The sequence below is a fragment of the Vigna umbellata genome, chromosome 8 (genome assembly GCF_029865625.1).
Source record: "Vigna umbellata cultivar VRB3 chromosome 8, Vumbellata_1.0, whole genome shotgun sequence".
NCBI classification, from domain to species: Eukaryota; Viridiplantae; Streptophyta; class Magnoliopsida; order Fabales; family Fabaceae; genus Vigna; species Vigna umbellata.
Window position 1 is genome coordinate 26,989,834 of NC_142172.1, and position 25,131 is coordinate 27,014,964.

General features: G+C 34.9%; 1 protein-coding gene and 1 pseudogene across 1 annotated transcript; both read left to right on the forward strand.

Moving 5' to 3' along the window:
- The first annotated feature begins 234 nt into the window (after positions 1-234).
- Positions 235-8,495, forward strand: LOC124845413 (uncharacterized). Its single transcript, XM_047322509.2, has 10 exons — positions 235-424; positions 517-585; positions 671-2,582; positions 3,137-3,278; positions 3,397-3,479; positions 3,711-3,946; positions 5,217-5,303; positions 6,133-6,232; positions 6,831-7,044; positions 7,164-8,495. Exons 3-10 carry the CDS (start codon positions 684-686, stop codon positions 8,111-8,113), a joined length of 3,711 nt encoding a protein of 1,236 aa, XP_047178465.1. The 5' UTR covers positions 235-424; positions 517-585; positions 671-683; the 3' UTR covers positions 8,114-8,495.
- An 11,718-nt stretch (positions 8,496-20,213) lies between these two features.
- LOC148194367 (uncharacterized) lies at positions 20,214-23,167 on the forward strand (annotated as a pseudogene).
- Positions 23,168-25,131: the final 1,964 nt, after the last annotated feature.

The window sequence follows — 25,131 nt, forward strand, 5'->3', positions numbered from 1 at the left end:
TCTACTTCTTTCTTCAACGGAAAAAAAAACCAATTATCTTTTCATCTTATTTTAAATAAAATAAAAGGCCTCTTTTTAATAGAAAATGCCAAAAGACATTAATATATTATGAAAATCAAATTGGCACCATATTTCTGATTACCAAGTTTACCAAAAAAATAAAAAGAGAAGAAAGAAAGTGGAAAGTCGGAACACGCGCTCTCTCACCGTATATATTTATTTTTGTATTGTCAATTGTGCGTCTTCTCTCTCACTCTCCTAAACCCCTCTTGGTGTCTCTCTCTATTCTTCTCTTTCTCACTCTAAAACCTTCAATTCCAAAGCAATCTTGGTACGCCATACGCTTTCTACTTCGACGGGACCGAATGATTCATTGCTTGGAGTTCCAGGTCTCGTAGAATTTCTTGCAAATTCTACCACATTGGTAAGCTTCCAAACCTTTGCAAGCGTTTCATGTTGTTCTGTTTTTTCTATTCGATTTCTCTTTAACGCTCTTCTTTTTGTGGCCGATTTCAGAGGCTGATTGGGAAACATACCTCACATGCGTTTTGCTTCATCTGCACAACTGTACCTGTAGTTTTTCTGGTCAGAATGGAATCGGTATTTTTTGCGGTTGGGTTTTGTTTTGGTTTACCCTAATAACTATACTGTACGGTGTTTCTGGAATTAGGGTTCCGTGAAAAATGAGAGAGGGGCTGAGATCGCGGGCGCGATTGGGGGCGGTTTCTGGAGGCGAAGAAGTTGTTAGCAAGAGAAAAGTTGTTGTGAAGAGCGAGGCTGTTGCTAAGGATGGTGAGGGTTTGGAGGTGCAGAACTCAACTATTGAGAAGAAGGATGAAGTTGCACGTGATGTTAAAGAAGAATGTGGCTTTGATTTGAATGTGAGTGCAAGTGGAGAGGTTGACTTGGAAGAGAATGGGAGTGGTAGGGGTTGTTTTAGTGGTGGGGGTGATACTGTAGTAGCTGAGGTAGATAAGAAGGCAAAGAAGGAGCAAGGTTCAAATAATGAGGGACTGGTTGGGGGTCGAGTGTTGCGCTCAAGGTCTAAGGGGGGGAAGGATAGAAGAGTGTATTATGGAGAGAATGAGGATGTTGTTTCTGAGAGTGATAGAGAATGTAGTGGGGTTGAGAGTGTGAAAGTTAAGACGGAATGTGAAGAAGCTGGTGAGTTTTTGGGCGATAGTTATGAGAATGAAAAAGCTAAGGTGAAGAATGCAGGGAATGGAACGGGGAATTTGAAACGGAAGCGTGGGCGGCCTCCCAAAATAAAGTTGGAAGTGGAAGATCAACCAGTTCATCAGTTGCCACGTAAGCGTGGAAGACCCCCTCTTGCCAACAAACAAAACCATGTGGTGGTGCCTAATAGAAAAGAAAAGGCTGCCCTTCGAAAAGATAAAAAGGGTTTAACTATGAGACATGATGCTAATGTGAATGCAATTGATGATGCTGATTCAAGTAAATCTGCTGGGGATGAGTTAGAAAAGAAGGAAGTCTCTCCTGTCAAGAAGTCTAAATTTACTAAGGCTTTGGAAACTGGCAACAATGTGGTGGCCTCACCAGTAAGATCAAAAACTGAGAATGCACTTGTCACTGAGAAAAGTGGAAGAAATAGAGTTAAGCAGTTAGTGAGGGATCAAATAAAGGAAATTCTCTCAGCTGCCGGCTGGACAGTTGACTATAGACCTAGGAATGGTAGAGAGTACCATGATGCAGTTTATGTTAGTCTGGACGGACACACACACTGGTCAATCACCTTGGCCTACAAAAGGCTTAAAGAGTATTATGAAGCTGGTAATGGTGAAGGTAAGGCATATGGGCCAGGCTTCAAATTTACACCAATAGCAGCAGAGGATTTCCAAATACTCACTAAGGTAATTAAAAAGCAAAGAAATGGGAAAGTTAAATCAGTAAAGAAAGGGGGAAAGGGTGGGAACAAAAACAAAGAAAGGTCAGGTTCTGGTGCAGCCGTGGGTAAGTCAGTGAAGAGGAAAATGAAAAGGAAACGGTCACCTGGAGACATAGATTCTATGTCACCGAACAGGATGCCAGTTCTTGTGAGGGATCATAAGCGACACAAAACACAAAATAAGCTGCGAAGTGGTCCATTGGTTCGTAATGCTAAGGAGATAGATTCAGAAACTGAGGGATATGTACTGTACAGTGGAAAAAGAACTTTGCTTGCCTGGATGATTGATTTGGGCACAGTCCTTCTAAATGGGAAGGTTCATTATAAGGCACCCGAAGATAAAAGTGCTGCACTGGAGGGTAAGATCACAGGAGACGGCATTCATTGTGGCTGCTGTGATAAAATCATTACAATTTCAGAATTTGAAGTTCATGCAGGAAGAAAATTTGCTGATCCCCTTCAAAATATATATGTGGAGGAAGGAAAGTCTCTTTTACAGTGTTTGCTAGATTCGTGGAATAAGCAAGATGAATCTGAACGTCATGGTTTTCATTTTGTTGATGTTGCGGGTGAGGATCCGAATGATGATACTTGTGGGGTCTGTGGAGATGGTGGAGACCTGATATGTTGTGATGGTTGCCCGTCAACATTCCATCAAGACTGCTTGGATATACAAGTATGGCGCTCATTGCCATTTTAAAGTGATCTCTATATAATTGATCTATAAGTAGATCTGTTTCATTTTGAATTTCTTATTAGGATAGATAACTCGGTGTATTATGCATTATCTAGTTGTCACATATCATTTAGTGTCTCATGAGTCATGACAGATAAATGACTTGAATTTATTCTAACTAGGTGTAATTTTTATTGCATTTCTGGAAACTAGTGTGTTTTCTATCTTTTTACTTCTTAATTGTCGTATTGTTTTCTTGAATTCCAAAGCTGATAAGATCTGCATATTTTGACTGATAACACGTGGTTCCCAGTCACTTATATTGGTTGGTTCTGGCTTAGATGAGTGGTTCACTACCTAGAAAACTTAAGTATCGTTTACTGAAGATAAATATTTATTATTAGAAAATTTGAGATGGATATGCATGTAACATTTTGTGAGAAATAATGGGAAATTCTTGTTGTTTCTATATCTTTAGTTTTTCCTTGTCATTTCTGCATATGGAAAATATTGTAGTGGCAAGTAAATGATCTTTTTTTGTTTGCGGCTTGCAGAAGTTTCCATCTGGTGATTGGCACTGCATTTATTGCTGTTGCAAATTTTGTGGGTCAGTTAATGGATGTTCAGACCAAAAGGATAGTGATGATGATATTGCTGTGTCAAAATTACTCACGTGCCGACTATGTGAGAAAAAATGTATGTCCTATACATACATATAAGCTTTTGTTCAGCAGATACTCATTTTTCTCAATTGGAGTACCAGTAGCTTTTCCTTGATTGAAATGAATATATATTTTTTTTTTTACTTTTGTAGATCACAGATCCTGCATTGAGGGAAATGATTGCAATACTACTGATTACAGTGATGTGATCTTTTGTGGAAACAGATGTCAAGAGGTATGAGCTGGTTTCCATGTTCTTTAATCTTGATTGCTTCTTGTAACTAGTTGATGATTGATTATTTGGTGTTGTAAATTGAATTGTATCAAGCTTTCGAGTTGCAATATTTATTAGTAACTGTTACAATGATTTGTTGCTTCCTGGTTCATTGTATTTGTTGCTAAATCTGGAGCATATTTTCTTGTCGTTGTAAACAAACTAATTTTATTTTTTCATTTTGTCCTTTAGTTATCTGAGGGACTTGAAATGCTCCTGGGGGTTAGACATGAAATTGAAGATGGGTATTCCTGGACTTTTATTAGGCGGTCAGAGGCTGGCATTGATGCTTCTCAGATAAAACCTCATATGGTTGAATGTAATTCTAAGCTCGCTGTTGCATTATCAATAATGGATGAGTGCTTCATGCCATATATTGATCATAGAAGTGGGGTCAATCTGATCCACAGTATTCTGTATAACCGTGGGTAAGGTCATCTTGCCTCTTTTATTCACATTCTTGTAACCACTTTTCTTCTTTGTAATGCCTGGTTTGTTATACCGACAACTTTTATGTGCATGTAATTGATTAAAATATTGTGTTATACGAGGCTGAGTTTTTCAATAAAAAGGTATGTGAATTAAAAAGTTATCACATGATTTGTGAATGAAAGTTCGGGAATATTCTGTTGAAACTAAATCAGTGTGATGGAGGGAAGTGCAGAAGAATAATTGAAATAAAGGAGGATATTAATGTTGGAGCTTTTTTTCTAGACCAATGTATGGATGTGGAAATAAATTATGACATATATATGAATTTTCAAAATACTTATCATTTAATTGACGTGCTTTTATACCTCTGTCCTCTTCCAAAATATCTTTTTTCTTGATGTTAGTGATTGCATTCAATCTGCTGCAACAAATGTGTCTAATGAATTTATATCCTATGTGTGCCGCCAATTATCATAAGCCGATGGCTGTCTTGTAGTGGCTGCATTCACGTGTAGAAATTCAGCAAAGATTATAACCTCAGATTTTTAATATTTTATATTTGTGAAATACACATATGTATGATTCCTAGTCATTGAATTGGAAAAATTCATCATTGGATTCTACTGAATATTCCTTTCTAACATTCATTGAGTGGATGTGATGAACTGGCAGATTTATATTTGTTGATTTTTCATCCTCTAGAGTGCTTTAACAGCCTACCCGTTAGTGTCCTCTTCTTGAAAGAGTGGGTTTATAAGTTATAACCCCAATGGTTTTTGTGGGCGTTTTGATATCTTTACAAATTCTTAATGGGCAATGTGTACTGTGCAACGGTGATACTTAGTTAGGTTTACACCTGTTCTACAAACTTGTGTGATTGATTAATGATTGCAATTGGTACATAAATTGCAATAATAATCTCTAGATTCATGTTAAGCAATTGAATCCATGTCAAGGTTATTTCTATAAAATCCATCATCTAAACCCTAAAATCCATTATCAATTCAATGCTCATTTTTAACAATTATTCATGTCAGTTTCATAATATATGAAAATTTCTCATACACAGTAATATCTTATTAGTAAACTTTCAGAAATGTATTTTCTTTTTTTGAATTTTCTTCTCAGTCGCTACATTTATATTTAAGTAAATAAACAAGGTGACCTAATTTCTTGTATCTAGAACATTGATATTGTATTTCAATGGATTGGTATGATTCTAGGACTGTGCATGCTAGTAACAACATAAAACATTTATCTTGTCAGGTCAAATTTCAATCGACTGAACTATAGTGGATTTGTTACTGCAATTCTAGAGAGAGGTGATGAGATGATTTGTGCTGCAACTATCAGGTAAATGTCTACTTATTTTGATTTTAACTTACACATGATTTCCTCCTGAGCAGTCAATACTTAACATAATTGCAGCCTAAAGACTGCTTATGGACTTCTGTGTGGCTAAACAATGGTTAAATACTTTCTGTTGGTATTTGACTGCAAACGGTTGAGTTCAATGTTTTTTGGCACTTTGCAAATTTGGGGCATATTCTTTTTACTAAAAAAATTGTGATATAAGTATCTCTTCAGGATATTATCGATGTTTACCTTTTTTATGATTGCGTGAACACTCCAAACATACCCCTGATATAATGCTAGTGCTTAATCGAAGCACACATGTATCGCAAAGTATGAGTTAGTTAATATGAAATATCAACTTCTGTTACAAAGTTATTTATTAATAAATGAAATAGATTGCTATGTTTCTCCCTTCACAACTTGTACCTTTATTAAAATACTTGTCTTATGATTTAATTACTTTATTGTTGTTCCATCATACTGTTGTATATAATAAATTGATGTGGTCTTGTCCTAGATTTTTGAAAGTTTTCCATGCTGCATGTCCATATCCATGTGACAGCCATCAGTTAGCTATTTGGGTCTACTTTTCCAGAACCTTCATTTTCATGGCATAAAATTTCCGTTTGTAGAATATTTAACTTGTTTGATAATTTGATGTAGTCCGTGGGGCTGCCTTTTTCTTGTGTGATAAGAGATAATAGTTAACTCTGTCCTTTATTTTCTTTCATACACCTAAACAATTCCTTTTGCATAGATTTTCTACCAACTCCCTTCCTACCTGGTGAAATATTCTGACAACGTTTCATCTTAATTCATCAAATAGGATCCATGGGAACCAACTAGCAGAGATGCCATTTATTGGAACCCGCTACATGTACAGGCGACAAGGAATGTGCCGTAGGCTTCTAAATGCCATTGAATTGGTAAATTTATTGTCTCATTAGTTTTTGTGCCAAAACCTTTTTGTTTTTCAGTTACTCGGCCACGTCTTCTGTAAAAGAGTAGTAAATGATGTATGATCTGTGTGCCATATTATCTGAAGGGTGGGGTAATACTGTCTTAGGCTCTTTGCTAGATGAACATCTGATATTGGACAGGGTTTTCTTAATACCTGTTTTTGTTTTGGGATTTGAATGTTTTAGAGCATTAACGGAGCATGGGATTTGTTACTGGGAAGTAAAGAAAATGAAAGTAGATTTTACATGGGATTTATTACATGCACAACAACGAACAGCGTCTTGGATGACACTGAATCTTAAAAGTAAAGTACTGTTAACTAGTCAGTAAATATACGTTTATCCCCCCTCACTGTATTAACTATTTGGCAAAACAGTAGAAATTTCTTTTAATTGGGGGTGTCAAAAGAGTATAAGGTTAGTTTTAGCATAAGAAAGGGTCACGTTGCACTTTGATAGATGCTTTTGTGGACTGACACCATTTTCTTCTCAAATTTTATCTCTTTTTATTTCTTTTTGTGTTCCAATTTGATGAGATCTAAAGTTGTATTTCTCCTACTACCAGGGACTCAGCTCTTTAAATGTTGAGTTATTAGTGATACCAGCTATCTCAGAGCTCAGAGAAACTTGGACTTCCGTTTTTGGGTTTGAGCCACTTGAATCAACAATCAAGCAAACCGTACATAATACAAATCTATTGGTATTTCCTCATGTAGATATGTTACAGAAGAAGATATCAAAACATGAATTGGCTGGTCATAATCCAATTCCTTCAGAAGGTACATTTGCCTGTACACTTTTTCCTTTTATTATAGTTTATTATGCTTGGAGACAAATGTACTTGCTATCTGTCTTTGAAAATTTGAACTTGTTTTTTACCCAATACTATTTATTGTAGCTGTCAATCTTGGAACCAATCAAATAGCAAACAATTGCAATGGAGTGCGATCATCTGGATCTGATTTGGTCAATTATATTGAGATTCCTCGCTGCCTTAATACATGCCAAATAAAGGACGAAGCCACATCTATTGAATCTGATTGTCATCTTCCTGAGGGTTCATTGAATAATGTACCTGACATTGCTAGCAACATTAATGATTATAGGCAATCTACTAAAGATGAGACATGTGAAGTTGTTTGTCACAAAGGTGATGAGAATCCAGTGATGGACAACACTATGAAAAATGCCTGCGAATATGTGACTGATACTTGTGGTGTAGCTGGAGATAGCCAGTTGAACAATGGCACGGTTCCTTACGAGGAAAGACTGTGTGTCACATCTTGTATTAACACTGAGGCTACAGAAGGACAATGTGTCAGTGTTTCGTTGGAGGTTGCTGAAAACTTACCTAATCATGTCGCAGTATCAAATGAAGTTATGTCAAATAACAAAAGTGCGGAAGACTCAGAACCCTGCGGTACAGAAAGTATTACAAGGGATTCAAAACTTTCTGCTGACTCTATTCACAAGGATTCATATATAGTTTCTGACAGTTGTGAACGGAGAAGTGACACTGATTGTGGTCAACCAAATTTCATAGGAACAGAAGAACAACGTGGTGAATTTATTAGTGTTTGTGGTTCTCATGGTAGACCCAATGGTGATTGTGCCTCTGGTGAAGGTGCTGCCGCCACTAACTTGTTGTTGCACCTTCCATCACATGTCGTGATCAATAACAAGCCTTGGGTGAAAGGGTCTTCAGAGTTACCTGAGCCTGATTTGGAGGTGGATCAAACTGAACAGAACAGTGCTCCCTCCCCATGGAGCCCTAACACCTGTGCATCTACTGGCAGTGCTTCTCGTGGTAGTACTGAGGGGATATTTTTGTCAAACCAAGCCAGTTGATTTGTGGCTCCATTTGTAGTTATAAGTAGGTTATATTTGGAGGTATTCACTAACAAAGGGAATCTAGCAATGCAATCTGGAAGGGGTAGTAAAACCCCTGATCTTTGTACTTAAGGATGAACGACAATGTATGTGTATTTTGAAGTATCCTGGCCGATAGAATAGGGTGATGTTAACTTGGAGTAATTCCTGTTTCTCAAAAATCTTAAATTAGGAATGTTAGATTCCCTTCTTCAGTATTCTTTTTTGTTTTTTCAAAAACAGTTTTAGCAAACTACCATTTATTATGTTTCTCTTGGTTGTTTATCTCCACAGAACATTCTCACTAGAAGAGTGAGAATTCAAGTTGACTGTATAGTACAGATGAGAGTCAGCCATCCCATATTATGACAACGTTTCTTTAAGACTTTTAAAAATTAGACATGTTTGTAAAGTTTTATTTATATCCTGAATTTTAAATTGTGATGATATTTCGAATTTTGAAGTTATTGCTATTTTATCCTTTTATCAACTATTAAATTATTAACAGCGTAACAATGTAATAAATCTATATTATACTTTATACTACGTATTTTACTTTTTGAATTTTGCTATTTTATCATTTAGGTTTTAATTTAACCAATTTTAACTCATGAATTTAAAAAACATGACATTATACTCTTTTGAATTGGTGTCAGTTTTCTAACGTGACAAATGATTAAGTTAAATTTATTTCATCACACCAAACAAATATTAAAAATATTTTTTAAATAAATTTCAATACATATTTTTATAACAATAATAGAGGAATTTCCATTTTTCATTTTACAATTTTTATGATTTTATCTCTTAAGTAGATGTTTCTAAATTAAAATAATTATCTGTAATAAAATTACTTACAAAATGAATAAAAACAACCTACAATCAAATTATAAAAGTTACGTATGTTTATTTTTATAATTAATTTTCATGAATATATTTTATAATTTAATAAAATTCTTTTAATTTAATAACTAGTAAACTAATATATTTTATATAAAAAACAATAATCTAACATTTTATTTTAATAGCATAAAATCACTAAAATAAGAGTTACATAAATAATAACTACAAAGAAAAAAGGTTTAATTGCTTCCTTTGTCCCCAGTTTGGTTGAATTGTGTCAAATTCATCCTCATTTTTAAAAAAGTTTCATTGTCGTCCTCACGTGGTATAAAAGTGTCAATTGAATCCAAACATAGAAAAAATTTGTGTCAAAGTAGTCATTTTTCCTATATCTCTGTGTCTTCCTTTCATATGTCACTTCTCTGGAGCTATGAAAAGCCTTAAATTGTATAAGGTAAAATGAATATCTGTACTTGTATGAAAGGAAGACACAGATATATAGGAAAAATGACTACTTTGACACAAATTTTTTCTATGTTTGGATTCAATTGACACTTTTACACCACGTGAGGACGACAATGAAACTTTTACACCACGTGAGGATGACAATGAAACTTTTTTAAAAATGAGGATGAATTTGACACAATTCAACCAAACTGGGGACAAAGGAAGCAATTAAACCAAGAAAAAACTACAAATTTTCAAAGAAGAAGATTCTACACTTAAAGAACAAAAATCTATTTATGCTGCTACTTCATCCTCAACCTCGTATTGAAACAATTAGAAAGAGGTTCGCTCACATCATTTTAAGGTAATCATTGTAAAAGAAAAAACACATACAAAAACAAAAGCAATGGTAAGATAATGATAAAAAAAATCATAAAGATATATAAATATTGCATCATACACCACATTTCACACATAAATAAAACAATCATCCGAATATAGTATGACTGTTGAACTATAATGGTTCATGTAGTTGTCGTGGTAATACTACTGATCCACCCAAAACAACTACATAAGGTTAGTCCGTAAACTAAAGTCTTTGGCCAAGGTAAAGTCCTTAGACTAGAATCTCTTGCTACTCTAATCACATTCCTCACCCTTCTCTTATTGAGAATGAATGACCATTAGAGTGTCATGATAAACCAGCAATACTTAGCTCGATACATTCATACAAACAACACATTGATAACTATTATAAAGAATTCTCTTTAGAATTCTTCTAAACCTCACATCCATTTAACCACATGTTCCAAACCATATCACTGAGTATCATGTAACACATCACAACATATAAATCAAAGAACATATGAGAAATGGAAAACAAAACAACCTCAACCCATTCGCGCAATGAGGAGCAAAACAATAAGCCTCCAAAGCCTAGTGAGATGGCTCGTTTAGCCTCTGCATCTCTGTACCAAAAAAACCCAAATACTCACCCAACGAGCTCCTCCACTCACCCAAATAACTCCAAAACAACAAGCTGGCCAAACAGAGTAAACTAACTCGCCCAGCCCCTGGAACCCACTGCCAGAACTTCCCTGAACTCGTCTAGCCCCACTGCATAATTTTGTAGCATTAAAACTGCATAATTAGCACTCCTAAACCACTCATGACCTCTTCTAACCACTTTTACCAACTTCTAACACTTCTATTTTGTATTCTAAGCTACAACTGACCTATCTAAACATGTATGATTCAACTAAAACCAAAACTAAACTCATTTTGTAATGAAATTTTAACTTAAATCAACTACAACTTCACCTATAGACCAAGTCACAAATGATCAAATAATAGACCCCAATCATTCCACTTGACCTTAGCCCATTTACTTTGAAAACTCACTACTCAAAACCTCTAAAATAGACCAAAAACAACTTGAACTCAACCACTTTGCAGATTTACCAACTCAACATCATACTTTTGCTCAACTAAAAGTCTAAACAAGTTTCAAATAGCCAAATAACATTTTTACCCATCAATTCTCACATTAGATCAATAGTTCTAAAATTCACTAATTAAACCTCCATTTTTACCCAAAATGTCCTGTAACTCTATTAACTTCTTCCTTTTTTACATTTCAACTAGAATTAACACCAATACAATCATACAAAAAACATTCACAAGAGTTCCATAAGCCAAAACAGAATTTATACAAAGCATCAAACAACATACAATTAATTATTCTCTTTCAAACACAATTCTCACCAAAATAATAATCTTAATTTACAATTTACAAATCATATCGTAATATCAATCATCAATCATATTTCATAATTCAAGTTAAAGACAAACACTAGCTTCCCTTACCTTTTAGAAGACTAACTGCTCTAGAAAGCCTAAAATAGCTCTAACACACAAGAAACTCTATTTGCTCCTACGCACAACAGAAAGACGGTCAGGGTACATCATTAAAACCATTGATCAACAAAGATTTAAACTGAAAACCCAAAGGACACATGCAAACTAAGCAGGGCCCACATGTAATAGATAAAGAGAGCACCAGAGAAAAGGGTTGAAAGTTGACTTACTCAGACATAGAAACTAATCAATCTGAATTGAAGAGCTCGTCCCAGGATCACTCATACGGTCTCAAATCTTCAATCATATGAGCAGAGAAGAAGAACTTCTAGAAAGAAGTCAAATAACTCTAAAAAAGTAGTTTCTAAAGAGATGATGTGTTTTAAAATAAAGAAACTCGTTTATAACAAAACTACTTATAACAAAATCATTTAATATTAAAATAATTGAGTCTCACTATTAAAATACAATTATTTGGTTTTAATCTTAAACAATATGCGAAAAGCAGTCCTATTTAAATATTATTTATCTTTTTGTCTCCACTTTTTTGGTATTTCTTTTTACATAACAAATCATAATAAGACATGTATTAATTGGACACTTTCCTTTTTATTTAATTTTATAAATTCTTATTATGTTCCTATTTTTTTTGACGAAAAGTTAGGTTTCATTGCTGGAGTGACAGGCTATTTTATTCATTAGCTAGATTTTGTTCAAGAGATTATAAGTTTTACTTTGGTAGACGAGGATGTAAACTTTTTTGCAGCAATAATTTCTATTTTTAAAGGATTAAAAAAATGATTGTGTCAAATTGAGAGATTAAAATTTAATTTATTTGTTTACTTAAAAATTGTTTATACTAATATTTGCATTGGTATAAATTTTTATTGATTATTTTATTGTATCTATTATTTTAATACAAATTTTAAATTTATTTATATATTTTTCTCAATCTACCATGTTATATAATTTTATATGAATTGATTTACCATTTCGCTTTTAAAAAAAGTTTCAATTCGTTGTCAAATATGTTAATGTGTATCAATCAAGTTCTGATCGTCAGTCTTCCAGAAACGACGTTAAAATTGTGATGTTATGACAAAACACAACGTCTATGTGTAAAAAATTGTAAATATATAATGGAAATAATGTTCTTGACGTGTTTTTTAGTGGAGATGTTTGAAGCTTACCCTCCACCGTGTTCTCTCGTTGTGAGTTGGTTCATGAAGTGTGGTCCCAATTAGGTGATGATTAATAAAGTGTGCAATGTCTCGCAATCAGGATTGTTCATCTTGCTCGTGGGGACACAAAACCACATGTCCTCTTGTCGTGGTTCGTCTAGAAGATTGGGTAGAGCACCAATATGCCATTGTGGGGGAGGTTGCACTGTTGAAAGTGACTAAAACTGTTAAGAACGGTGAAACAAAATTTTAGGGTTACCTTAACTACAAGATTTGATGTAAGGTTTTAATTTTCATTCGGGGTATATTTTTTTTTTTTGTTTTAACAAGTGTTTGCTATTAATGAAATCTATTTTTGTTGGATTTTTTGAACAATGAAGTGGAAATGACGATTTTCAAAGGTGCAATTATTTCAAATGGTGCAATGAAGATAAGAGGATGAAAGGGATGCTACTATTGGTAGGAAAAGGAGAAAGATCTATAATCTGGAAAAATTCTTTATGGTTTCTGAAAAATAGGTTAAGTTCTTAATATGAATGCTATGTTTTATGGGGTTGACTAACATCATCCATGTTTGTATTTTGTTTAAAATTCCATGAAGCGTTGTAAAAGTGACGCTTTGTAGGTTTTTTTTTTCTGGGTTGCGGTTTTCTTGTGGAGGTAGTTTTCACTACTCTACTTTAATTCGAGGTACCGTTTCGTTAGGAGTGTGTTGTGAGGTATTGGTTGATGCATTGTTTCATTTCTTTTACCTTTGTTGGTTTATTGAATTTTTGAAGTTAATTAGAGAGTGACGTGTTAGTGGTGACACAATGTCATTTATGATTCTTGAATGATTGAGATGGGGTCGTGTGGAAGATCAGTTACCGTTAATGATGCCTCTAGAGGATCTGTTATTGAGAAAAAATTGTACTCAATAGATTTAAACATCTATACTTCTTTCAAATGAGTTTTGTCACGTTATCATACTTTTTTGCCACATCACCATACATTTAACTCTATTTCTCTAAACTTAACGGAATGAACTTGATTGATGCACATTGCACAAAATGTGGACGAAGTTAACACATTTTTAAAAGTAAGGATCAATTTAACACATAACAATGAAAGTAGGGACAAACAAAACAATTAAACCTTCTTTAAAACACAATGGCTAGTAAGCAACATAAGTACATATCGTGAGCAAAATAAACTCCTAAGCCAAATAAAGTGCATAATACATATTCAAGTTCCCAATTTTATGCCTTCTAAAATAGGCTGAAATTTGTACATAAATAACATTTCATGACTTTCAAACTAGGTCCTTCCTATATGACAATTTCTCTCTAATGATGGGTGTTGTAGTTGGCTTAGTTTGTTGGGTTTCTTTAAGTTGGCATGCAATAATCTGACTTGCTTGAGATGGAGTTGGGTGTGTTGAAGTTGACTACGTTTATTTGGTTTGTTGAAATTGACATGCAGTAATATGAGTTGCTTCAGATGGTGTTGGATTTGTTGTAGTTGGTTAAGTTCTTTCAGGATGTGTAATAGGTCTGGTTGTTGGCTGTGTTGTTGGTGGGCTTGTCTAGTCTTCTATCCCACATCTCTTATGTGTTCCACCTTGTCTTAGTTGTGTTTCATCCTTCTTTAGCTCTCAAGACTAGTCTTCTTTTCTTTTTCGATCTTTCAGGAAATACCCTTTTAGGTGGAGGTAAAACATCACGATTAAAAGTCTTTTTACATAGATGAGGACCGTTGACGTGGTATATCATTGAAAGGTATGCTTATTCATAGGTTGACCTCTTTAATCAGTGTGAGATGTAGTCTTCTCCATTGATATTTAAAAATCTCATGGCAGTCAGTGCATGACAACTCGAGATTTATGTTATAGTCCATTTCCTACAACTATATTCTAGTTTATTAATGTTCACCACAAAATTGTCATCAATCATGGATGTGTGTGTGACCTCAAACAATTTCTGTCTTGACCAACTGTAAAATGAATTAAAATTAGAATAGGCCAGTCAATATTTAATCCTAAATAAATAAATCAAACCAGAGTGATACTTTGGAATCCAATACTTAGTCTTTTGTAATTCCTTTTCTAGCTTTTTTTTTTAATTTTCGGGTAGAAGGAACCTTTACATGCATTTATCTTGTTTCTATTTGTTGCTCATCTCTTCATCGTAAATTCGAATGTCTTCCATCATTGTTATGATGAGCTTACTCCATTGATGATTGCCTCTTAAAAGCCTTTGACATATTATTTACTTGTTTGTCACAAGCAATTGTTATTGTAAATCTTGACTTTGACAAAAATCTAGTTCAAAAGAAATGAAACATTAAAAACATAAACAAACAAACAATTTTAAATAATGAACATGGTTTTCAGTTTTTAATACTTGCCTTGGAGGAATAACTATCAAATGTTTAAAGGCGTCTTCATTCAACTCTTTAATGTCTCTCATAACTACTTCCCATGCTTGAGAGTGTGTGGATGATGCTACCTTCCATAAGAGACATTTTAGATTTTTACCAGGAAATTTCTTCCTAAAATTTGCATATATGTTGTGCACACAAAATCTTTGATCCACACCAGGTAAAATTTTTTTGTAATGTTGACAAAAGTCCCTATCCAAGTAATTGTAGAGAAAATCATGGTTAAAGTATGACAGAGTCAAAGAACAAACGTACAACTACTGATGTCTCTCATTATGATAGAGTCAAGGCCAAGGTGTGACAAAGCCCAACCAAGATGTGAAACAACTCGACCAAGGTGTGATAAACCTTGACCAACTTGTAATACACCTCAACCAAACTATCATAGACCTCATCCAACCTATGATAAACCTTGGCTAAGTTGTCACAAAACTCGAACAACCTATGATACACCTTGGCCAACCATTGACGCACCTCGACCAAGCCCGTTTTACCTTCCCCATGTGCAGCAAAACAAGAAAGAAATATAGAACTTACTTTTTGTTAGTCTGAAATAAATGTACATCTTGAACATAGTATAACCCCACCAAGGTAGTCAATCAACCACTCCAAAAACTAAGTCCATGTTTTCTTATTCTCAACTTCAACAATAGTGTATGCTAAAGGTAACATTTGCTCATTACCATCTCTTGCAACAGTTATTAACAACTCCCCTCCACATTTACCTTTCAAAAAACAACCATCCAAACCAATCATAGGCCTACATGATATAAAGCTTTCCTTGCACTCCTTTAAACACACATACAATCTCTTGAATATTTGGTTGTCCTCATTATGTTCTACATTGACTTTCACAGTAGATTTAGGATTTGACCTCAGAAACTCATTTACATAGTCATATACTCTTTTATATTGTTCTTGGAAGCAACTGTCAATATTGGTGTTTGCCATTGTGTTTTCCCTAAAGGTCATAAATCTAGAGACACCAATGTTCCATTTCCTACAACCTTTGTTTTGCATATTAGTCAAATTAATATTTGGATTTTCTCTTATGGTATTCTTTAACTTGCCACTTAACCACTTTTAAGTCATTAAACAAATATTAAATTCTTTACTACAAGCATGCTTGTTGACAATGAAACTTTTTTTAAAAACTAGGACAAGTAGACACATTACTTCCAAAGTAGGTATGATGAGTAATTAAACCTTTTTTTTTCTAATACTCAAGTGATATGAATGATGGGAATGTTAGGCAATTTTCATGTACCGCACTTTCTGCTGCTATTTTCTTTTTTCGAAAGTAGAAAAAGTAGAAATATGAATACATTGATAACTTTTCATTTTTTTTTGGATATTCATAATTCAATTTTATGGAGCTTTTAATTGTGATTTATGAGTGAAATTTGTTTACAGTTCTAGATTTAGAAAGCTTTAGATTAAATAAGCTTCTTATTTCTTTTAATTCTTTTAATTGTTCTGGATGTTTAAAGAAAGATAAAGAAAATATATTTAATATGTAAAATTATGAATTTTTATATATATTTTTATATTTTTAGAGAAAACAATCACTTTAAAATTAAATTTACAATTATAGATTTAATAAATAAAGAAGAACTAAAATGGTATTTGTTTATCTTCTTTCCTATCGTAGGTCTATTTTCTTTTTCTACACTAAGTTTCAACTTTCCATATTTAAAATAGTATAGTTTCTTTTTAAGAAAATTAGTTTTTTATCACGTGGATTTGGTTTAGTTTTCATCTTACGTTTTATTAATTTTCTTTATTTTTTTTTATAAATTTTCACATGATAAATTATAAATATCTTTTAAAAATGTCAAAAATATATAGCTACATTTATTTTATAAAATGATATATGTAAAATTTTGATAAAAAATGCAGTTTTCTAACATTGCTTGCTAGTTTTCTATATTTTGCAAATACACATGTTAATATTTAAGAATAGAAAAATTGGATAATTATTCTAAATTAATGCATCATGAAATATTTTTGTTTAATTTAATAATCGAATTACTGAACTTTTACTTTTCTATTGGTGAAATCAATATAAGTTAGTAAATTGATATTAAAAAATATATAGGGTTAAATATGTTTTTCGTCCCTAAAGTATGATAAGATTTTGGGTTTAGTCCTACTCGAAACTTTGATTGCTTTTAATCCTTGTAGTTTTGAAACTATTACTATTAGTCCTTAAAATTGAACGGCGTTAACTTTTGTTTGATGCGGCAAACGGCAAAACCACGTCTTATGCCAGCTTCCCTCTTCACTCTCTGCCACGACTTAGTCTGCTCCTCCACCGTCTACTCCTTCGACTTCATCCCTGTCGTCAACCACTCCACCATTGAGTTCTCCTCATCATGAGAATCCAAAGAAACAGATCCAAAGTTTTCAGAAAAATCTGAAGGCCACCACGACACATTAGATGGCCCTTGCTCTGTCGGCCCTGCATCTTCTCGTGTCTCCTCCATGTTCTTATATATTTGGAATGAAAAACCATTTCGCCACAATTATTAACCCATAAGAGAGATATTAAGGCTAAAGGTAGTTGTGATTATACAAAATCATTGATATAAATATTTCAGTGACCCAACTGCTTCAGGCGGAAGATCATGTAACCGACAGCAGATCCAAGCATTTAGTCTGAATCTGGATTGGCATCCAATAGCATTTGAATCTGATTCAGCCGTTAATAGCGCGGAATCATCTTAACGCATACAAACCAAAGCAAAGAGAGATAAAGAAGAAAGTGAGAGAAACCAAGAAATGAGAGACAGAGAGAGAGAGATTTGAGTTTTGGATTGATGGAAGAAGAAATCGATTATTTGCTTTTTGTTTCAGAGCTGGTAAGGAGAGAGTGAGACAAAGAAAGAGAGGGAGAGAGAGAGGAGAAGGGAAGGGAAAGGGATGGCGTTAGTCACGTGCAGTGCGAGATGGATCTGGGGACCTCTCCTCAACAGCCAGCTAGCAAAAGGGTTGGTGTTCTGTTCATAATTTTTAGATGATTACAGCGGTCCACCGCGTCAATGGCAAAACATTGTTCCTCCTTTGCAAGATAATGTGGTTTCAATGATGCCTCCAAAGCTAACACCTCCGTCGGCTTCGGCTTATGCTGCTCAACCCCCTCCACCTTCGCCTCCTTTTATCATCACTAGTGGTGGGTCTCCGGCTCATAGTAAACCTAGCAGAAAGCCCCCAACAACAGTGACACAATTATGGGTTTTCCGCGAAGATGAAGACACTGTTGTTTCTGTTTTCAATTTCTGATTCAGGTGAATCTTGCGCGAGTAGGGTTCACGAACTTGTGATTTTCATTTTGCAGGTTGCTGGATTTCGATGTGGAGGCCCGTGACGCGATGCAAGGTGGTTGCTGGTGACAACATGGTGGTCCGCGAGAAGGATGGTGATTCTAGGGTTTATTGGCAATTGGGATTTTTTTATTTCTAGTTTTGTAGGTGATGAAGATGAATGTGCGGCAGTGATGGAGTTGATTTCACTGTGGTTATGGAGGTTGCGGCGCTGTTTGTAGTCCACAGTAAAGAGCAATGTGGCATACAATTACGAGCTACAAGAGAAAGCTGGCATTGCATGTGGCTCGCTGTTAGCCAAAATCTAAGGCCGTTCAATTTTAAGGATTAAACATAAGATTTTCAAAACTAAGAGGACTAAAATGATCAAAACTTTCGAATAGGGACTAAATCCAAAATCGCTTGATAGTTAAAAGACTAAAAACATATTTAACCCAAATATATATAATAAAGTTATGTTGAAAATTTAGTAAAATATTTTATAAAATTAAAAGTTGAGTAGTAAAATTTTAATAGAAAATTTGACAATAAAATTTACAAAAATAAAAAAAGTTTAGTGATAAAATATATAATTTAAAAGTGTAATAAATATTTCATACTACTAAAAATGACCCCTCACACTAGGAATGTCATCATACAATGAATAATTTAACAATAAAATAAAAAAGAGATAATATATTCATAATTTTAAATTTTAAATAATAAAATTTTAAAAATTTAAAATTTTAAGGCTTAATACCCTATTTTGTCCCCAGTTTCGCTCGACAATGTCAAATTAGTCCATCCTTTAAAACGTGCGTCAATTACGTCCCTACTTAATAAAATTTATATCAATGAAATCCCTTCCGTTAAATCCGTACAAACGGCGTTAATAGAAGAGAGAGAAAAATAATTAACGTCGTTTGTACAGATTTAACGGAAGGGATTTCATTGATATAAATTTTATTAAGTAGGGACGTAATTGACGCACGTTTTAAAGGATGGACCAATTTGACATTTGTCGAGCGAAACTGGGGACAAAATAGGGTATTAAGCCAAATTTTAAATAACAAAATTTTAAAAATTTAAAGGTTTAATACCCAATTTTGTCCCCAGTTTGGTTCGGAAATCTCAATTTAGTCCCTCTATATAAAAGTAATTGTAATGGATCCTTACTTGTAATTATATGAGTCAAATTAGTCCCTTCCGTTAAATATAGGCAAACGGAGTTAATGGGCTGATGATGTGGAGTCACTGATTAGGTGTCAACACGTAATTGAGATTGTGCTTACGTGGTGTTAGGGCACCTGATTTTAAAGTTAGGGCACCTAATTGGGGATATTTAATTGGGGATAAAATGATTTGGGGGTGATTTGTTGCAGATTAGGGCATTTTGGTGTGTGCGAAAGAAGACAGAGGCAGTGATCGCGGGAACCATTAAGTTTAAGACAAAGCATTTGTTAGTGGACGACCATTCGTGGAGATCGTGTTGGTGGGGTAAATAACAAAAAGCGACTTTCGAAGGTGCGTTTATGGTAGGTTTTGTTCTGTGTTTGGTTGCTTTCGGTGTGGTCCCCCCAGAACTTTTGATTTTTGTATGGTTTGTCTGTGTTGTGTGCCCCAATGTCAGTGCATTTGCTTTGTTTCTGTTGCGACATTTTCGTTGTGGTCCCCCTTGATAGTGTGTGGTACTGTGTTGTGGCATTTTCTTTATTTACTGTGATAAATGTGGTTTTGCTTTGTTTGAGTTGTTTATGGTTTGTACAGTGGTATGTTTATGGTTTGTACAGTGGTATGTTTATGCTTTGTTTTTTGGTTAGATATCATTTGCGTTAAGGGTTAAGCATAGATTAACTGTGAACAATTTTTATGTTAGATAATATGGCCAACTCAGACATTGAAGTCGTGTTTCACCATGGAGGGAAATTTGAGAATAATGGGACATTTGGATATCACTATGGTCAAACCACAACTTTAAAAATAGACCCTGATCGATGGAGTTATTTTGAAATATTAAGCATTCTAAAGGAGATGGGTTATAGGAATGTAAAGGACTTATGGTATTCATTGGGTCGTGGTCCTGTATTAGAAGATTGTTTGGAACCTTTATTAGATGACAAGGGTGCTTGTCATCTGATCAATATTGCTATGTTGAATGGTGAAGCTCACCTTTATGTTATACATAGGGTGTGTGAACCTGAGTATCTTCTGCAGTTGGAATACTTTTCTGAACACCAAATTGATAGACCTAGTGGTGAAGGAGAAGTTGAGAGAGAGTGCTGATTTGGAAGTTGATAGACCTAGTGGTGAAGGAGAAGTTGGGAGAGAGAGTGTTGAAAAGGAAGTTGAGATAGAGATTGGTGAAGCAGATGTTGAGGCAGTGGGTGAAGCAGAGGTTCAGACAGTAGCACCTGAGGTAGAACCTGAATCAGAAGTTAATCCACAAATGATAGAAGTTGAGGTTGATGTACAACCTGAGGTAGAACCTGATGTAGAGGCTATGGTAGAAGTTCAGACAGAGGCAGTGATTGATGTACAACCTGAGGTAGAACCTGAATTAGGAGTAGCCCGAGAAATGATTGAAGTTGAGGTTGATGTAGTGGGTGATGTAGAGGATGTCGTAGAATTACAATCAGAGCCAGTGGAGGATGTTGGTGTGGAGGCACAGGTTGAGGTACAGGATGTTGGTGTGGAGGCACATCTTGAGGTACAAAGTGATTCAAATGCTGAGGGAAATGCTGTGAATGTAGACATGCAGTCTGATGTGGAGGGGCAGGCAGAAGTAGAGGGTGAGGTAGAGGGTGAGGTAGAGGGTAATGGAGTAGAAGCTGATGAGTATGATGTTAGAAGTTGGAATGGGTCCGAAGAGGATGTATTGAGTGACCATGGAGATGAAGTGGGATTCGATATATTTGAAGCTACTAATGAAGTTGAATTTGGTGGACCTAGGGGTTTATCTGATAGTGATTGGGAATCCGACAGTTTGAACAGTGTTGTGGAAAGTGATAACACATATGATGACAGGGATGACTATGGGGATTTTGGTGTTTTTTCAATGCCCAAAACTATGGAACAATATAAATGGGAAGTGGGCACGTACTTCAATGACAAAAAAGATTTTACAGAAGCTATAAGATCGTATGGAGTAGAGAATGGTAGAAAATTAAAAGTTTATAAAAATGACAAAAGAAGAGTGCGTGTCAGATGTTGTGGGTCAAAAGGGAAATGTCCTTGGAATGCATATTGTGCATATAAGGCAGCTGAAAATACATGGCAGCTAAGGAAAATAGTAGACAACCACACTTGCAGTAGAGAATTTAACATCCGTTTAATGACTTCAAAATGGTTGAGTGGTAGGTTAGAGAAGACTATGAAAGACAATCCAAATATTAATCTGTATAACCTCCATAACAAAGTTTCTAAGAAGTGGAACATTGGTGTTTCTCGGTCCACAACCTGTAGGGCAAAAGCAATGGCTTTTAAACAAATAGAAGGTGATTTTAAAGAACAATATAGAAGAGTGTATGACTATGCCAATGAGTTGCTTCGGTCAAATCATGGTTCAACTGTCAAAGTTCATGTTGAACCTAATGAGGACACTCCAATTTTCAAGAGACTATATGTGTGTTTGAAGGCCTGTAAGGACAGCTTCGTGTCATGTAGGAAGATTATAGGTTTGGATGGTTGTTTCTTAAAAGGGAAATTTGGAGGTGAGTTGTTAACTGCAGTAGCAAGAGATGGGAATGACCAAATGTGTCCTTTGGCATATGTTGTTGTGGAGGTGGAGAATAAGGACAATTGGAGTTGGTTTCTACATTTCCTCATTAATGATCTTGGTGGTGTGGAGATTTCTTCAACCATCACATTTATGTCAGATCAACAAAAAGTGAGTAACTTACTACCATTGGCATTTTTTTTAATCTTTTAAGCCTTCATGTCTTTTATTTTAACTTGTATACCTTCATGTCAATAGGGACTTTTACCAGCATTACAAGAACTTCTCCCTAGTGTGGAGCAAAGGTTTTGTGTTCGGCACATCTATGCTAATTTCAGGAAGAGGTTTCCTGGCCAGATTCTAAAACGTCTACTATGGAAAGCAGCAGCATCAACACACCCTCAAACATGGGAAGCAGTGATGAGAGAAGTTAAAGAGGTGAATTCAGACGCCTTTAAATACTTATTAGCCATTCCACCAAGGTATGTCAATCCACATGCCTTTAAAATTCATTGTTCCTACTAATTGTTCTTTGTTTTCATAGCTGATATTTTGCACTTGTTATTTGTGTAAGTAGATTTTGGTCACGGTCAAGGTTTACAAGTAATGCTGTTTGTGACACCTTAGTGAATAATATGTCCGAAGCATTTAATAATGTAATATTACATGCAAGAGGTAAGCCCATCATCACAATGATGGAAGACATTCGTCTGTACCTCATGAAGAGATGGGCAACAAATAGAAACAAAATAAGTACATATGAAGGTACTCTTTGTCCAAAGATTAAGAAAAGATTTGACAAGGAATTGCACTTGACTAAATACTGGATCCCTAGGTATGTTGACATCACTACATTACCATTTGACTTCTTTATGTATTCAATTTTGTACTATAAACCGTGATTTGTCTTTTAAAAATTTGCAGTTGGTCAGGACAAAATTTTTTTGAGGTCAGACACATTTCAATGATGAGTGACAAGTATGTGGTTGACATAGATAAACTGGAATGCAGTTGCAGAAAGTGGACTTTAACAGCTATCCCATGCTGTCATGCACTAGCTGCCATGACATTTATCAACATCAATGGAGAAGACTATGTCCCACATTGGTTTACAAAGTCAACCTACCAAGAAACATACATTCCAATCATCTACCCTGTCAATGGTCCTCAACTATGGGAAAAGACTTCTCAGCCTGATGTTTTGCCTCCAACTAAAAGAGTGTTGCCTGGTAGACCAAAAAAGAAGAGAAGGCTAGAGGCTTGGAGCTAAAGAAGGATGACACACAACTCAAGCAAAATGGAACTCGTAAGAGATGTTCCATATGTAGACAGCTTGGTCATAAAAGAAATAGTTGTCCACAAGCTCCTCCAACAAACCAAACTCAATATCAATCAACTGAGCAACCTGAAACCCAAGCTGAACAAAGTCAGCCAATTACTGGACCAAGTCAGCTTACTCAATGCGTTTTGGAACAAACTCAGCCATCTACAACACAAGTTTAAAAGTGATTTAGGACTGACAGTATGTTTAGGTTAAGTATGTTTAGGTTAAGTGATGGCTATTTTGTAATCACAGACATGTATTTTGTTAACTGTCAGACGTGCATTTGAAGTCCACTTTGTAATTCCAATGACAAATTATGTTTTCTTTATGATGTAATTATGAATGGTGTTTGGACCTTTGGCATATCAATTTCAATGACAGATTTTGTTTGGATGTGCATTTCACAATTCCAATTTCTCATTATATTTTGATCACAGCTTCTGTTTTGATTATGATGTCATTATGAGTGGATTTGTTGGACAACTCCTTTTTTGATCACAACTTCTGTTTTGGTGTTTGATCACAGCTTCTGTTACACAACTCTTTTTTTGGATTAAAACAATGCACATATACTTCTTCCAATCACTGAAAGTCCCTTCTTATACAGAACTCTCTTTTTGGATTACAGAAGCCACTTCCTCATTTAATTGCCAGTTACACACCACTTCCTCATTTTATTGCCAGTTACACACCACTTCCTCATTTTATTGCCAGTTACACACCACTTTCTCATTTTATGTTGTATATATCAAACAAAATGTAAATTCAAACCATAATTTCAGATGCTTGAATTCAAATTTCACCTTCATTTCATAACATCATATTACAATTTGCCCAAAGTGCTCTTCACATAAACTATCTAATATAACACATCATGGACTTTTAAACAAAATACATACAACAATAATGTTAATGAATCCCAGAAAACATATCATTGTTATTAACATCTTCTCCCTTTTCTGACATTCCCTAACACATTTCTCCAGGCTATTAATCTTCCTCCTTTGCCTTCCAATAGTACTAGCAGCATCATCTACGTAATCTTCATTAAGCCATTTAAAGAAATTGCATCCTTGAAGTTCTTCATTTCTTGTCCGCTGTTCAAAGTATCCAACCACAAAATTTTCATTAATAACTAAAAATAATTTATCACAAACATTAAACTACAAACCCTGTAGTTAGGGCAGCCCCAGAATTGTTTCCCCTCGTTCTTAACTGTTTTTGCCACTCTCAACACAACAACCTCCCCACAATGGCATATTTGGCTTCCATCCAATCCTCTGGATGAACCACCACGAGAGCTCCCCCATGAGCAAGATGAACAACCGTGATTCGAAGACATTGCGAACCCCAAAGCGAGACAACCACTGAGAAGGAAGAAGAACTCGTCAACCGCGAACCACCAGCAACCACTGACTTAAGCACAACCCGTAAAGAAGAACAACACAAATGACAAGATGATGAACAACAACACCCACAACTGCTCCGTGTTGGCAATGTACGTGAAGAACTCCAACTCCAGCTGCCCTAACTTTCTTTCTATTCAATGCACGTGAAGAACTCCAACTCCAGCTGCCCTAACTTTATCCCCAATTAAATATCCCCAATTAGGTGCCCTAACTTTAAAATCAGGTGCCCTAACACCACGTAAGCACGATCTCAATTACGTGTTGACACCTAATCAGTGACTACTGCCACATCATCAGCCCATTAACTCTGTTTGCCTATATTTAACGGAAGGGACTAATTTGACTCACATAATTACAAGTAAGGATCCATTACAATTACTTTTATATAGAGGGACTAAATTGAGATTTCCGAACCAAACTGGGGACAAAATTGGGTATTAAACCAAATTTAAAATTCAGTAATAAATTTCACAAAATTATAAATTTAGTGATAAAATATGA